This window comes from Podarcis liolepis (genome assembly GCF_965112155.1).
Source record: "Podarcis liolepis genome assembly, chromosome: 1".
In the NCBI taxonomy this organism is placed as follows: domain Eukaryota; kingdom Metazoa; phylum Chordata; class Lepidosauria; order Squamata; family Lacertidae; genus Podarcis; species Podarcis liolepis.
The window spans coordinates 57,800,079-57,817,742 of NC_139554.1; the positions used below are offsets into that span (position 1 = coordinate 57,800,079).

General features: G+C 40.2%; 2 protein-coding genes across 2 annotated transcripts in view; one reads left to right on the forward strand and one right to left on the reverse strand.

Moving 5' to 3' along the window:
* Positions 1-15,243, reverse strand: part of LOC310688909 (uncharacterized protein) — an 81,492-nt gene extending 66,249 nt beyond the window's left edge. The window contains exon 1 of the mRNA XM_083465911.1: positions 15,189-15,243. The gene's annotated coding sequence lies outside the window, so the exon portion shown is untranslated. The remainder of the gene's footprint in view (positions 1-15,188) is intronic.
* Positions 1,615-16,055, forward strand: FBXO3 (F-box protein 3). Its single transcript, XM_083464726.1, has 11 exons — positions 1,615-2,008; positions 4,779-4,868; positions 5,796-5,950; positions 7,912-8,026; positions 8,157-8,361; positions 9,186-9,231; positions 11,097-11,181; positions 11,558-11,680; positions 12,232-12,347; positions 13,444-13,634; positions 15,216-16,055. The coding sequence occupies exons 1-11, from the start codon at positions 1,902-1,904 to the stop codon at positions 15,345-15,347; spliced, it is 1,365 nt and encodes a 454-aa protein (XP_083320852.1). The 5' UTR covers positions 1,615-1,901; the 3' UTR covers positions 15,348-16,055.
* The last annotated feature ends 1,609 nt before the right edge of the window (positions 16,056-17,664 follow it).

Consider the following 17,664-nt stretch of genomic DNA (forward strand, 5'->3'; position numbering starts at 1 on the left):
ATCCAGATGCATCTGGGAATCAGTAGTGAAAAAGGTTATTTATGACAACATAGGTAAGGGCAATCTGCCCATTATTATTTCATGTATTCCACGGCTGAACCAACATTATGAAAAACATATTCTGGCACTCAGGCCTGACTGCAAGACCACTTTAAAAAATAGCATAAACAAAAGTTATCATAACCATTCGATAGCGGTTTTATTAATTCCACCCAAAGTAGATGTGTTCTATGGAAGGCAACAAATTTTGGGATTACCATTTTATTTAACCCTTACATTAAAGCTCTTCAGCTGTAAAACATCTTCTTTTTACATAATCCAAGTTGTTACCCAAGTTTCTGAGAAGTGCAGCACACTGAATGTGCATTTCATAGATTAGGGTTATCAGCTACTTCATTACACAGTTACAAGCTCCCTCCTAAAACAGCTGAGTTTTTCTTGAAGGAATGGTATTGGTGTCTTGGGCAAATCTGACACATGCTCAGGGCTGGATTAAGATATTTAGAGGTCCTAAGCAATGAAAAGATTATGGTGCCCCCCTCCCCAATAATTCAAAATAAAATCCAGATCAGTAATTCAAAATAAAATCCAAGAGCTTTAGGAGGAACCCGATTTTCTAGATCCATCTCAATCTGGGTTTAGGCCCGGTTTTGGCACAGAACTGCTTTGGTTGCCCTGTATGATGACCTCTGTTGGCAGAGAGACAGGGGGAATATGTCCCTGTTAATTCTCATCGAACTCTCAGGAGTTTTTGATATTACTGACCATGGTTTCCTTCTAGAGCAGCTGTCTGAGTTAGGGGTGGGTGACAGTGGGGGAGCTTCATGCTCCTGCATTGGGGGCAGGATAGCAGGCGGGGCGGGGCTGGTGTGCATCCCGGGGGCATGGTGCGCCACCCACAGGGGCGGGGCGTGCATCCTGGGGGCAGGGCATGCCATCTGCAGGGGCGGGGACAGTCACGATGGCACATAGCTGTCAACTTTCAGATTTGAAAATAAGGGATCAGCAGCCTCGAAAATAAGGGATCAGCAGCTTCACCTGTCCCAGGGACAGTCTACAGGATATCTAACAATCCGGGATAGCAGCGGGAAATGGCGCTGGAATAAGGGAATTTCCTGCAAAAAAGGGAAGGTTGACAGCTATGCAATGGCGCCCTACTGGGATCGCACTGCCGGGGGCGGTGCGCTCCCCCCTCCTGCACTCCTCTTCCTCCGCCAGTGGTGGGTGGCACCACTTTGCTGTAGTTCAGGTCCAACTTGGATTGCTCCTACTTGTACATAGCCTGGCAGTACTTCTGCATCCTATGCTGTCGCTCAGGTGGCCTACAATGGAGTTACTGGAGTAGGGTGCGAGGAAGTCTAATAAAGCCCCGTCCTGCCCCCAGTGATGCCAATATTTGATAGTTCTTTTTAAAATAATTTTTTAAAAATTAATTTAATGAATTAATTAAAATTAAATAATTTTTTAAATAAATAAATAAACCTCAAATTCAACCTGCTTCCTGGCGCCCTAACTAAGCACGTGCGTCGCCTTGCCTACTGCGCGTGCTCGAAAGTCAAATCTTGCACCCAAAATTGGGAAACGGGAAAGCTACACCTGTTGCATTTCTGCCTGCTGCAGTGCAGCTGTTCAAAGCAGCCCTCGCGCCCACAACCCTCCAGGCGAGAAGCGTTTTGTGAGATCGAGGCTTTGAATGCAGCAGCGCGTCCCTTGAGCCCAGCCCAGCCCTGTGTGTGTGTGTTTGATAACAAACCAGCGTGAGGGGCGGGAGATGCCTGCCAGGCGGGCAGGAACAAGCCGCAGGCCGCGCTTCGCCCTCGCCCAGCCCAGCCCGGCCCCAGCTGAGCGGGGAGGAGGAGCCTCCCACTCCGGAGCCGAGGCCCGACCAGAGAGGCGTCAAGATGGCGGCGTCCGTTGAGCTGGACTTGCAGCCCCTGAGCCTGGAGTCGCTGCCCACGGACCCGCTGCTGCTCGTCCTCAGCTTCCTGGATTACAGGGACCTCATGAGGTGCGGGGAGCCCGGCGCCCGGCGGGGCTTAATGCGGGGAGCTGGCGGGGCAGGGCGGCGCTCTCGGGGCTGCCTTTGGGTTCCCTTGGCGGCGCCAACCGTGGGGAAATGGGGAGGAAGAGGAGGAGGGTGGCGGCTGCTGCTGCTGCTGCTGCCGCCTTCTCGGGGGAAGAGAGGGCCATGGCGATCCGTCTCCTTTCACCACAACCACCACCCAAAAAACCCATCAATGGCGGGGCTGCGCGTGCAGGAAACAGCTCCATGGAGAAGCTCCCGAATGGGAAGGAAGAGTAGGGGATGCGAGGCTTGGGTTGAGCCGAGTGGGGAAATGGGGCGAGGGATAGCCCTGGTTATGGGAGCTGGGTCGATAGCCCTGTCTGTGGGGAAGCAGCCCCCAACCCATCTCTCCCTCCCCCCATCCCCCTGGAAGAGCTCCTAGTTCTCTGGGCTGCTCTGCATTGCACATTTCTGGAGAGGCTCCTGCCGTGGGTCCCAAGTGGCTTCCAAGCTGGCCCTGCGCTGATAGACAGGTTTTCTTTCACCACAGCGCGGCTGTGTCAACAGGTGCTTGCTCTGGGCAACGTGCTCGAAGCCAGCCCTGCCCTAGTGACACCACATGGTGGATGCTTAAAATCCTCTCGGTGGCAGAGGAATAGATTGATAAGGTTTATGATATGGGGTGTGTGTCTTCCTTTGTGCAAGGTAGCTGGGGGCTGGACTTGATTGAGCACCACAAAGCTTAGGGCCAACTAGGTGATATGTGAGTGTAACCATCTCCTGACATTGTTTTTTAAAAATAAAAAGTAACCCTCTCCTGACAAAAAGTAGCCACAGTGTGCTGTCCTTATCAGGTAGCGAAATGCAGGAGGTGAAGTTAAGCCTTTCCTTTTCTACTTCTTTAAACTCAGAATTGTCCCTTCCCAGGCTGCTTTTCCACATGCAGTAGAAAATGTATTGGCTCCCATATATTTTCCCGTAAGAAGTGACCAGAGAAGAAAAGTAGCCCCTCTTCATTCCTCTGATTAAATTTGAAACCTGCTGAGGCTTCTTCTCACTTAAAGCAAAACCACTGGACTATTTTTCTGGGAGATGCATTTATGTCTAGTTTGGCCCTTGACAGCACATACTTTAGATGAGGCTAGCATTGACAATGCAGCTTGGAAGTGGAACCTTTTAGTTTGAGCCAAGCTTGCAAAGTGCTGAGAGTGAGTTGTTTTGTTAATGTCTGATCATGAAAGCATAGTAAAACTTCGACATGTTCTGCATTCCTTGCAATGCAATTATTCACTTCCAGAATGTTTCTGTGACCCTCTGTTTCAAAACCTGAGATAATCGTGGAGCCAAAATAGATGGACCTCTCCCCTGAGGGAGTTTCCATATATTAATATAAAATTGACTTTAAAAGAAAAAGCCTTTGCTTTACTCTCCTTTGCTTTACAATTTCTTTAAAATGGCTTGTGGAGTGTCCCTAAATTTCCAGTTATTTGTATTTTTTGTGTTTAATGTTATAGATAATATAGTGTCTGCCTCAGTTTGTCTCTATACACTATGATTTAATCTGATGGTGGTGGTAAATATATTCTGCTGTATGTACTGTGCACCCAAATGACAATTCACAGTTTTTCAGTGTTAATGGAAATTCTGTAGAACCTGTAGGGAGGTGTGTACTCCATTGTATTAGGATATCTTGTTTAATGTGCTGAGTTTGACATCTGTTAAAGCCAAAGTTAAGCACAGATAATTGGTGTGCTTTATAAGCAGCCCAACAAAGGCTTGGCAGAATTCCCAATGGTTGGAAGATGGGACTTAAGTATCCCCTTTCATTTCCTATGGCAGTGATTCCACATTCCCTGCCATTTATTTCATCTGTCCAAAATCTATATGCTGAGCCCACCTTAACACCATTTAGTCCTTTCCAAAAGGACTAATACAACAACCAAAGCTGAGAATCGTAAACACTTGGCAAAATAGCAAATACATACATGCAACATTACTGGGTTTATGTTACCATGATGTTGCCTCCCATATATGTCACAAGCAGTACAATTCAAATAATTTATACCAAATAGGTTTCTGAACATACAGTTGAACAAACTCTAAATTAACTTGCTCTTCCTGAAGTAGTGATTATGACATGAATTGAATCTCCTGCCCTGAGAGGTATCTCTGATGAGAATAGATGAAAAACCAAAGTTAATTTCTTTTAGCTTTTAAGATTAATTTTCTCCCTTGCCCTCTACAGAGGGGCTAGGGTATTTTTATTTTTTTTAGCTCTTGCTCTCTATTTTTCTCATATTCATCATAACAAGTTGGAAGCTAATGCCCTAACTTGGAGAACTCCGGTTATTTGAAAATTTGATCCGTATCCAGCCCATTACCAAATTCAAGCACCTGTCCAGTTCCTGAACAGTCTCACTTGATTCTGATGAAATAAACAAAGCTGAATGTCATCAACATACTGATGACTCCTCACTCTAAATCGTCTTCTGATCTCACCCGGCAGCTTCATACAGATGCTAAAGAGCATGGGGTGGAGCACAAAATGAAAGTGTCCAGAATTCCACAACACAGCTGCCACATAGAAAATGTACAAAAATGTGGGTTAATTTAGAGAATTGAGTCTTAAAGATAAGTGTGAAATCATGTGTCAAATTTAACTTTAAAAACAGGAAATTCTCCAGCATTTCTGTACAAAGTACAAGTGCAATCATTACTGAACCTGCTTTTAGTCTGACTTGTAGAGAAATTTAAACTGACTTTGTATTTGCAGCTGCTGTTGCGTTAGCCGTAGATTAAATCAGTTTTCAAGTCATGATCCACTGTGGAGGAGGCACTGTAAGAAATATTGGCTTTTGTCTGAGTAAGTATGGCTAGTGTTTAATTTACATAAAATGAGAAAAAATATTCAGTTGTGTTACCAGTTTTCTGTCTGGTAAATTTACAAGTTTTTGTAACTACTTCTTGGATTAAAAGTTGTGTGCATTAAAAAATAAATTTTGAAATAGCTGAAAAAGTATGCAAGGCTCAGCTCAATATGAAATAATCTGTTAGTAAATAATAGCTTCCTCCTGCAAAGATGCTAGGTGGTGCTGATTCTCCAGTAGATATACTAGAATAGCTTAGCTTGTCTAAGTCGTAGGGTAGTTCTATGAAAAATGATGCAATATTCTTATCCCATAGGTTTTAATTGGAATCTAATTGGATATCAGAAAATTGTATGTTTGTGTTTGAGTTTGAAACTTGGATTAATTGCCGCTCATTTTGACACAGTCACTTTTACAGGTTTCCTTGGTAAAGCATGCATGAAAATTCACATGGCACTATGCCCCCCCCCCCTTTTGCTGGCCAGCCCTATGTTTCTTATGCATAAGGATTCTTTATTCACACCTGTGGCAAAGCCTTGACTGTTTTTGTGACATCCTCTAGAATGAATTCATAAATCATTAGCCCAATTATCAGAATGGTATTTTGCTTTCCCTTTTGTAAAATCTTATTTCTGTTGTTTCTGTACAATATTACACAATTATGAGGCTTATTCTTCCTTCCTGCTTTTTGTGTGCATATTATTCAAAATTAAATACAACTCCAGTTGATTTTTTTTAATGGGATAGTTAAACACTTATGCAAATCCTGCTCATTGAACTGTAATCCAAACTTCTGAACTGGAATTTACCTTAAAAAATTGGAAATTAGCAAATGGGGGGGGGTACTAAGAGTTTTAAAAAATGCATATATGCAATATTCTTACTACTTATTTATGTTTAGATATTGTTTTTTATCTTTTTAGAGCTGAGAAATCTCGGAGTTGGAAAGCAATCTTTATAGATACGTATGCTGATCTCGGAAGGTATATTCAAATTTATGCTACACTTAAAAAGGCCTGGGATGATTTAGAAAAATATCTGTTTCAGCGTTGTCCTCGGATGATTACTTCTTTGAAAGGTATTGTTTATAAGTTTGCTGTTTTATACAACTTCAGTTGTACTTGCATTTTCTCTCTCTAAAGTTATTGTTTTAGATCAGTGTCAAGTGCCACTTAATGAACACCCTAGATTATTTAACTATTGCCAACATGCCTGTTAAGATGAGAACAGTTCTGTCCTCCCCCTTTTTTATTTTAGCCTTCTTTGTGTGTGTGAATCACAATAAATTGTGCTTAGCTGTCAATCTGGCATAGTGATCTAGAACAGGAAAAGGAAAACCAAATGGACCTCAAAAGCATAATATAGTAATGAGTGTGGTATTTTTCACAAACTGTTAAATAATGTACAGTATCTGTAAACATGATGAAATTAAGGAAAACTTAAGGACCAGATTTGTAGTGGGTTTTCTGACTTTGATTTGAATCGGTGCTAGCCTGTCCAGTGCGGACAGGCAAAACACTATTGAATTTTGCATTTTATTTTTGTTAATTCTAATTCCCAGTTTTGTACAAAGGCAAAAGTGCAGCAGCAATAAAGTTTTGAAGAAGTAGATATGAAAAGCACACACTGTGAGATTTGAGGAATGGTTTGAACAAGATGTTCTTACCCCTGAATGCTGCATCTTTCCATTAATCATTCAGCAACTGGTTTGTTGAGGGTGGGGGTAGAGATGCTCCTTAAAATACCAAAATGGGGTCCATGTGTGTGGATCTTTTCCCAGAGGTCTCACTGCTTTTCTGGAAATCTGAGAAGATTATGGGGGGAAAGGAGAATCCCTTTCAGCTGCACTGAATTTCAAAGAGGTTTGCAAAGCAGCTCTATGTCTCAATCTTATAGGCTTCTAGACAATGGGGGGCAACAGGAAGCCTTAACCCTAAATTCAGAGTTTTTTAAAAGCTCAACAAATTATAATTTTTTTTTTAAAAAGGCATTTCATTGCACTTCTGCACACTAATGAAGTGCAGAAATGTTTTTCAAATCCTCAGGATCAGCTCTTCCTCCCCCACTTCTCAGAGGAGCTTCTTCAAATGACACCCACCCCCCGAGTCTGGAACATGCCCTGCCCTTTTCCTGCCTTTCTTCTTGTGGGGGGAAAAACAACAATACATGCTTTTAAAAGTTTAATCAGTATGCTAGAGCAGATGTGCATTTTTATCAAGCAAAACCAACCATATATTGCAAGTGGTCTCTTATTTTTCTTTAGCAGCCAGTTTTGGAGCAGCTGTTTCGTTGTTCCTCTTTCCTTCACTATAGAGACATGCAAGGGGAATGTAACTCTCTAGTGCCATTTTAATTTCACTTGCAGCTGATAGTGTCTCAGCATTACTAAAAACCCTATAATGGAAGCAGCCATACTAGGTGAGAATGATTGTTACTGTAGGCTTTGGAATACATGAATCTCTTTTGGGGTTACGAAGAGTTTGACACGACTAAATGACTAAACAACAAACATTACCACATGCCATTTTCTCTCTTATATGGCCCTTGAAAATTATTTATTCTCCTCCTGAGTAATAGTTGGCAAATATTTTAGCCACAAATTGCATAGGGCAGGAGAATCAGACAAAAACTGCTTCTGAGTCTGGACTACAGACTACTAGTTGGCCTTCCTTGTTTTACAACAGTGTGTCCCCATTCAAATTATATGCTGTGGCTTGAATTAAGACAGACTTCTATCTCTGGTTTGTCTTAAAAAGAAGCCCACCACTTTGGAGTACATAGGTGTTTTCCAAAAGCAAAAGACATTATGCTTTTCGTGTAGTGTTTCTGACATAAGTATTAATGTCTGTTTCAGAAAAAGTAAACTGAAGGAGCCCTAGGAAAATTTATGTTTCTAAACACAGTTGTCACACCTGCTGACTTGAATGGGGCTTGCTAAAGAGGTTTTAACATCACATCTTAAATAAGTTACTGCAAAATGCATTGTTTATATTGTCTGAAGATAATCTGCTAAATGGTATAGTTTTTGAATGCTCACAGAGAGTGTTCGGGAGGAAGATCTGGATGCTGTGGAAGCACAAATTGGTTGCAAACTCCCCGATGACTATCGATGTTCATTTCGGATCCATAATGGACAGAAGCTAGTCGTTCCAGGGTGAGAAGCTAATGTTAACTGTCATTGCTAATTGGCAGTCGGCCGCTATGTAAGCTTGCACATACTTGAAATTTGTTTCTTCCAATGGTTAATAATGTCTCCCCCCCCTTTTCTTTCTGTCTTTCCAAAGGTTGATGGGAAGCATGGCCCTTTCCAACCACTATCGCTCTGAAGATTTGCTGGACATCGACACAGCAGCCGGTGGCTTTCAGCAGCGGCTAGGACTGAAACAGTGCCTCCCCTTAACCTTTTGCATCCACACTGGATTGAGTCAGTACATGGCTCTGGAAAGCGTGGAGGGCCGCAATAGTTACGAGATCTTCTACCAATGCCCAGTAAGAAAGACTTGTAAATAGACACTTTAGACAACACTAATGCTACTCATTATCTTCAGTAGATGAAACTGATGCAGTATATGTGTGTAGAATGTTTTAAAAAATCTAAAATCGGCTGTCTTTCATCTCTGAGCTACATCCCACCATCCACAAAAGGCCACATAAATGTTCAAACGCTCTAACTTGTGAAGGAGAGGGGCTTTTAAATGGCAGCAATTGCTATAATTGCCATGAGAGAAGTGAAGGCTGATCATTAGGACCTGGAGCGGAGAGACAGGCAAAGCAGGGCTACTAGTGAAGAAGCTGGGGATGTGATGATGGGGAAGGAGGATCTTGCAAGTTGATTAGAAGTTTGCCTCCAAAAAATGGGCTTCATACAAATGTGTCTAGTGCATAAAAATCAAACTTCACACTTTGAAATAATAGTAAGTTATTGATTAACAGTGCATTGAGGGGGGATCAAAGCACCCTATTGTTATAGTAGTACATAAAACACAAAATGGTTTTTAGCTACAGGAAGGGCCATAACTAAGTAGAAGAACTTCTGAAAGCTATTTAATAATAAAAAAGAACATAATGACTGTTTCATTGATACTATAATTTCAAAGAAATAAATCTTAAGTTTTCAAGTTGAGTTTTCTACCAAATGTTCACAGACGAGATGGGAACATAAAGTGACTTGCACAGATGAAACACTTAATTTTTTTCTATTTTTTACTACTGGTTACAGACTAATATTTTCCTGCAGTATTGTATGGTAAAAATGTCACCTGTAAATCCAGTTTTTAAGGACACAAATAAACTTTTTCCTTTTTCCTTTAAAGGATCAAATGGCCCGCAATCCATCTGCAATTGATATGTTTATTACAGGTAAAAGTATTTTGGAACTTAAATGGGAAACAATTTAGAGAAGTCAATATGAATTGGAATATGTCTGGAACTTTATCCACTAACCTCAACATGCAGCATTTGCTCATTCTAGATCTTTTGCACATTAGAGGACAAACTATCTGTTAAACTGTGATCACGTGTAATATTGCAAGATGTTGGGAGAGTGCATTTATAAGCAGAGAATGAAAGTAAGCGTAACTTGTCAGGTCTAGAACCCAAATCATATCTCTTGAAATCTACCCCCACAAGTTCTGTATTTGCAAGATAAGTTTGGGCACTAGCATTGTATCTAAAAGCAGCCAGGTGGTGGAAGATAAGAGCACATCCTTTCACTTCACTTCCATTCTTTGGCTTGGAGTGCCCTCTCTCGAGAGGGAGGAGGAAAAAGCAAATCTTGGTTGCATTTGTTTGGCATTGCAATATGAAGTTTTGCTTGTTAAATTTTGCTGATACTCTGGGCTTCCACAATATATATATTTTTTACAGTTTTAGAGGGGTAGCAAAACATTAAAAGTTGGGTGCACGCTCAAAAAAAAATTGAGAAGCATAGTACTTGTACTTTTTGCTTATTGTTTCTAGAAAGGAAATATAGTTACTTCCAATTGTTTTAAATGAAAGATGGGAAGCTAGGGATTATAGTTCAATGTGATGGTGGTGGCGGCTCTGAATTAGAGTAACAGCAAGTCTAGGAATGCTGGATGTCACATCTCCACTGCAAAGTGATGGGATGATGTGCAGGGAAGAAGTAGGTGTTAGAGGAGTGCTTGATTCGTCTTCCTCCTGGGTTTCCCAGATTCATGTTTGCTGCATCAGCTGGGGAAAGCACTTGGTGAGAGGATTATGCAGCCCCTACCAGCCAGCTCACGCAAATTGCCTTTCATCCCATCTTTCTGCTTTGTCTTAGAGAAGTAGCAATCAGGGTTTCTCAAGCTTGCATTTTCTGCAGTCCTTATAGTTTGGTTTTTGAAGAAAGCAACTGCAGTAACACCATCAGACCCTCTTTTCATAGACCTGTGATATGTAATTGAGGCATAATTACCTTTCAAAGGTTATGGCAAATCAAAAATAGCATGCTCAGAGGATCAAGGATGGGAACAGCTTTGGGAAGGGAAGTTTAACAAATGGAACCATCTATGCACACACATCTCTCAAAGCTTTTTATTTGTGCTTTGCATTGGGAGGAATGATGGTTTATTTGTATTTTAAAAAACAAGAGCCAGATTCAATTAAATAGTTGTACCAGCATAGTTGTACCAAATAGGGACCCAGTGTGATGTGTCCCCTAGCACAACAAGGCTCCTCCTTTCTTCTTCCCCTGTGCTTTCCCAGTTGACTCTGGGGGAGGGGAGTCAGGGGGAAATCCCAGAACAATTTGTGGGACAAGAAGGGGGGAAATCACTCCATCTGGTAAGAGGAAATGTTTGCTGATACCGAGATACTGAATTCCTCCTCCTATCTTGCTAAACGTAACAATGTATTTATTGCCATCTATAGTGAAATGAAGCTTCATAGTAAAATGGAATGAGGCAATCTGATCTGTAAGGAAGTATGGGTATGGGACAAACAAGTGGGAACTTCCTCTTTCTCCCCTGCCCCAGTTTCATTCAGATTTTTGAGTTCTGGACTTAGATGAACGAGCAGCTTCCGCTAGTCCTAAACCTCAGCACTCTAGTGCTATAGTGCCTTACCATGTACTTGAGACTGCTAATGGTCAGAGCTAGGTGACCACCACCTGGGAGGTCTGAACTGTTCTTTGTTTTGTTTTGTTTTTAGTCATAGAATATGTAATCGGCATACTGGCCTTTTTATGACCTTGTGAAATGTTTCTCCCCCTTTGCCATTAGGTAGCTCCTATTTGGAATGGTTCACCTCCTATGTAAACAATGTAGTAACAGGTGGCTATCCCATCATCAGAGACCAGATTTTCAGGTATTATGGCTTTGGTTTACAATCTGTGGTATCTTATTAAGACAAAATGTAATAATCTTAAACTTGTAACAAAAATAAATTATCATCTTATAATATTTGTTAGACATGTATGTGAGAATGAGGTGGTAAAGCAAAGCACACTTATTATTTACAATAATAACATTGTAATGTTAGCAATACATTTGCACTATGTTCTGCAGAAACAGATATAGTCTAAATGGCATTAAGCAGGTGCAGAGAATGCCTTCTCTTATTATGGAGAGAAATAGATGCACAAATTGTAAGGTGAAAGTTGGTTTTATACAAATGAATTTTTCAGTATTTGTTTATTCTTTAAACTATCAGACAAGATAATGCCTTTTTCTTTATTTGCTAGATACGTTCATGACAAGAGTTGCGTAGCAACAACAGGAGATATTACTGTCTCTGTCTCCACATCTTTTCTACCTGAACTCAGTTCTGTACATCCACCTCACTATTTCTTTACTTACAGAATCAGGTAGGAGCAGTAAATGAATGCTGATTTTATAAATGTGTTACTGACACATCTTGAAGCTTTCTTTGCTCACTGGCAAAATTCTAAACGACCTAAAATATAAACTAGTCCTTCCAAAATCACAATTTATCAGTGAGAGATAAAAAGTAAGAATGGGGAAATGTTGAATGCTTTTTACAAGACTGCACTGAAGTTACTTCTTTGCTTTTGACTTCCTTTTCTGTAGTGTTCTATAGAACATATTCTTTCTTCTAACATCTGTTCAATTATTATTTTTCCTGTGTAATAATTACAGGATCTAGATCTTCCCCCTTAGGGTAGTATTTCTTGGACAGTCAAATTGCTACATTGTGTCAGAGAAAAACATGACTCTTATGCCCCTGCTAATGAGTGTTGTTTGTAATGTGGTCAGACGAGTGTCACAACTATTTCCTTCCCCCTCTCAAGGCCCTAAAACAGTTAAAATATTCTGGATAGTATTTTAAGGAAGGTAATAGTTTTTGACTAGTGCTTTTGCTCTCTCACTAAAATGAGTATTTTGCCTAATTTTTTAGAATTGAGATGTCCAAAGATGCTCTTCCAGAGAAGGCTTGTCAGCTAGACAGTCGGTACTGGAGAATAACCAATGCCAAAGGTGATGTGGAGGAGGTGCAAGGTCCTGGAGTAGTAGGTAAGGAATATTTAAAGAATGTAACTGTTTTAAAAACAACAACAACAAATGCAGGGTGCAGTTAGAGGAACCTTGATCCTTTTCTTCCCAGCCATGATCCCAAAATAAGCAACCATTGGTGCCCCCGCTGTGTGGCAATTACACTTAAAAAAAGGGTTTCTTTGTTGCAAGTGCACCATCACTGAGGAAGGACTGAGAAAGAAGCCTGCAACAGTGGGATGAAGACGAAAGAGACATTCTCTCCTTTGCTTCCCTGCAACAGCACATGGAGAGGGAATGAAGGAGGGGAAGGCTTTCTACCCTTTTCCCTGCTGCTGCTGCTGCTGCTGCTGCTGCTTCCTTCAGCAAGGAGCGGGGAGAAAGAAGGGGAGAAACATGTGAGGTGGGCAGTGGCATCAGAGCAAGATGATTTCTTGGGAGCTGCCCCAACCTCTCCTGCCTGTTGCTCTGTGGCTTATCTGAGGTGGCTGCCACACTTACTCACCTGCTTGCTTGGGCTGCCTGCTCACTCGCTCTGTCTTCCTGCCTGCCTGGGCCTCACACCAATTGCCTATCAATAAGCCATGCAAACTGCAGCATGGCAGCACCCTTACAATTTTATACTAAAATTAAAATCTATAATAGTATAGATTGCTCGCTCTTTGTTTCTTCGAAGTCTGTGGCACTGTTCTAAGGGCCAAACTACACATTACAATAAACATGCTGTTTAAAAAAGCGTGCTTAAACTGGCCAATTTTATTGGGGCGAAGGGGAGTAGCTTTGAGGCCCTGCACTGAAACTTGTTCTCAGTCTAAATTGGAGCCCAGTTTTTGGTGAAAAACACTCCCCATGACCATGGCTGATAAACTGCCAAATGTGATAAATATCACATTTGAGGGCAAATAGCAGTCAGGAGGGTGGGTTTGTTTGTTTTTGTCAAGAAACTGGTATGGGGCCTGTATTGGAACCAGTCTTGTGGCTGTATTTCTTTTAGAAATAAAAGTGACTAGTTGGAAGCACACTTTTTAAACAAGTTCATCGCAATGTTAAGTTTGGTCCTAATTGAAGTATTTTTGGTTCCAGAGGTTGAAGTCCTCTGTTAACTTTGTTTCTACAGGAGAATTTCCCATAATCAGCCCTGGTCGGGTTTATGAATATACCAGCTGTACGACATTTGCCACTACTTCAGGGTACATGGAAGGATACTATACATTCCATTGTCTCTACTATAAAGACAGATTTTTTAATGTTACCATTCCTAGATTTCATATGGTTTGCCCAACGTTCAAAGTATCTACAGCACGCATGGTAAGTTAAAATTGATGTTTTTAGGCCTTAACTCTTCTCTTTAGTTTCCAGAAAACAATTGGATTTTGTGTTTAAATATAAATAGTGATCTCCTTTTTGCATAAAACTAGGTTAATATTTTTTAGAAGCTATAAGGTGAGTAAAGTAAAAAAAACCACTTTACCTAGTTTAAAAATGCATGTGCTCAAGTATCATACTTGCTTCTTTATCAATTATGAGTGAAAATGCAGTGAGGGGATCGATAACAACTTTCTCATATATGGGATTATGAAATGCTATTAAAGGTCCTGGAACATTTGGGAAAAGCTTAAGTAGTAAAATGTCTTTTCTGACTGCTTGTTTTGTTGTTTTTTGCTTTGCTTTGCTTTGTTTTTTGAGTAATGCTCAGTTTGGGGAAGAACAAATATATTAGATATATTTACAATTTGATATTGCCTACATATTATATAACTGCACTGCTGTTTATGTGCTAAATGAATAACATAAAATAAGTGGGAACTTATTGTTGGATAGAAACATTTATTTAGTTACAGCAGATCATTTGTTCTGCTTTGCTTGTTCAACCCTTGTCCATGTTGTCAACATACACATTATGTGCCTTGTCTTGAAAATAGTTTTAACATTGTTTTCCACAAATGGCAGGGGATAGGACATTTTTAAGCATTCCAGGAAAGCTATTGTCAGAATACATGTTTTTATAGAAGAGTGTTTGGATGGGCATTCCACTTTTTAAAACGCACTGTCTACTTGGATATCTTATTTTAAAATTGAGCCTTTGACTGCTCTTACTGAAAAAAACTGTAGATGGAATACGGAACTTAGTTTTAATTAGAAATATTTATAGACTGCCTTTATGAGTAGAACTTTTTGGCTTACACAAAAGTAAAAAGTTTTCAGTGGTAATATGATAAAATAGCAACTGGATTTATATTCATTTTGTCCAAAATACACTTAGCAAACAAATCATGTTATATCTTGGCTCCTTTTCTGTAAAATGAGAGTAGCATGGCCTTCCTATAGAGTGTTATGAAGTCCAGTGATATAAGGCTGTTAACCACTTTACACAATTGGAATAGGCACGTTTAGTACATTCTCCCAAGTGTTGTGTGTGCTACAATTTGCTAAGAATGGGTGAAATCCAACAGTGTCAGCGCACTTGCACAAACTCCCCTTCCTTTTCTTTCCTGCTGCTGCTCCCTGCATGCCCCCAGAATCTGTTGTGTCCACTGGCATTGTTTTGGATCTTGCCCAATGCCTACTAAAGAACCAAAGAAGTGTCCTACTGTCTAGTGTCTAATATATAGCATAATGCTATCTTGAATGGCTGTGACAGGAATTTCAGCCCAGTCCCAAGCTTTCTGTTGGGTAACACTTTGGCAAGCTGTTGGAAACCAGACGTAGTTGTATAAATGCCATAACAATTACAAGAGATGTTAAAGTATTTTACTTTTTCTGTGGTACTCATTGATCCTTTTGTTTGTTTAATGCAGCTTGATAAACATGATCACATTCAGTTGGGGTAGTTTTGCAAGGAAACTTTGTCAAAGAGCTTACCTATATTACTTCTGTTCCTGCATTTAGGAAACCAATCATAACGAATGCGCGATGGATGAAGACGAAGACTCAACAGATACTGATGAATATGAAGACAGACGCAGAATTCTGGACATCCCTGTTCCTTCTGGACGTGGCCGTTGTCCGCGTCAAACCTGAGTAAACTTCCAGAAAAACAAAACAAAGACCTATTGATTCTGCAGAAAATATTTTCTGTGGAAAATACCATGTAAAAATATTTCTGAATATTAAGTCATTATTTGGCAGAGGAACAACTAGCATGAGTGCTGGTTCTGGCTTGCATCTGAGCAGATTATACAAACAGGGTTCTCTTTTGTCATGTGTTTGCTTCTCGAGAGAGAATATGTTGGGTAGAGGTGGGAATACAGTAGTGTGGTGCGCTTTATTCTTCCAAACAGCTTTGCAGTTGAAAGTAAGCATTGTACATTTAAACTTCCTTAAAACCAGAATGGTGCTGCCCATTTTTCTTCCCGTTCCTTTTTTTAATTAAAGCAGCAAACAAAATGGAAAATTAGGCGTGCCATTTTCACAATGATTTTGTATTACTATTTCATCTCTTGACATATGTGAATGAAATAACTGAAGTTAAATCTGTATAGCCATTGGGACGAATATGTATGTTTTTAATGGGACACTCTGAAATGTTTGAAAGGAGCTGGTCTAATGTTTTAAATCCTGCATCATGCGCCTTTTTGAACATGGAATATGCATATTGCCTACTGCATTTCTTCATATATTATATAATATAAATATGTAAATAGCTTGATTTTCCTCTTCAATTGCCATTTAACTATTGTGATATGTGTTTAGAATTTTAAGTATAAACATGTTTTCTTGAACACTAAATGGTTTTCTTTATAACTGTCTCACTAAAAATGAAGAGAACTTGAAATAAGTCTTAACTGGAACATTTACATTGATGGGTGTTAATATATATATATATAGCAAAGGATAGGTGAGATGTAGTTTCGTACAGCAGTTGCACCATTCTATAAAGTAGTGGGGGCTTTAGGCTGCAATCCCATACACACATACCTGGGAGTAAATCCTATTCTACTCCCAAGTTGACATGTCTAGGACTGTACTATTAAGCAGCAGTGGTAGAAAGGATTCACCTGTAATAAAACTGGAAAATCTGTCATAGACTTCTATGCCAGGATAGGGACCTGTAGGGACCTCCAGATGTTGTTGGGACTACAACTCCCATCATCCCTGGAAATGCTGCTGATTGAACCTTGGTCCGTCTTCCTGCAGTGCAGATGATATACAAATAAGCTGTAGCCCTTCACTGATAGTGTGGCCCAGATGTTCCTGCGAATGATATATAATTAGGTTTTACCAACTTGTACTTGGTACACAAGGGGGGGGGGTAAAAAGAAAAGTAAAATTCATAATTAAGAAAATATCAAATTGATACTCCTAGCTGAAGTAAACTGCAACTATAATTTCCAAAAAGAGTGAACTTGTTACATTGTGGAAAGCGTTTGAATTTTCTCAATGCCATAGTTGTATAATAATTTATTGTAGAGTTTGTATTATACATTTACAGCATAATCTACAGCAAAGGGAATCCAGGTAAAGTCAGGATGCAAACAGTTTTTAAATTAACTTCTAAATTTGTTTTTTCTTCTTCTTTTGGCTAGAACAAAAACAGTACTTATCGCAGATGGTGATTTGGGAAAGAGGGTTAAAATAAACCAACACCTCTGATTTGCCCCCCCCCCCTTGTGATTACAGGAAGGAGCAAAACAGCCACGATCAGTTTATGATGACGTTTACCATGACATGCTACCAAGGCCTATCAGACCCCTTTATCCTATGAGATGATATTTTACTGAGGCTAGATAACCTCAGTTTAAAAAAAAAAAAATCCTCATTCCAGGAGGTTTAAGATATTTTCCGATATATGTTTGTTTACATGTCAGTTGAGTGCTAAACTTGAGGAGGAAGTAAGCTCTACAGAAACTTTCACTGTATGTAGTAAACCTGACAATGCTGAAGTCCATGCTATTCCCAGTTCCCATAACTGCATAGCATACAGCCAACTTGAGAAGGGTTTGAAGTTTATATGCCCAGGCACATTTTATATGCTTTAGGCTACCTCATGTCATCCTTATCTTCCTTATCCCAGTAGGTAACTGTTCTTGAAGTTCTTTGAATATCAGAAGCTAGCATCCCATTTGATATACAGTGATACCTCGGGTTAATTCGTTCTGGAGGTCTCTTCTTAACCTGCATCTGTTCTTAACCTGAAGCACCACTTTAGCTAATGGGGCCTCCCGCTGCCACTGCACGATTTCTGTCCTCCTCCTGAAGCAAAGTTCTTAACCCGAGGTAATATTTCTGGGTTAGTGGAGTCTGTAACCTGAAGCATATGTAACCCGAGGTACTACTGTATACCATGTGCCTTACTCTATCCTTTCTGGAAGCAAGGATATATGTTAAAAACAAGCTT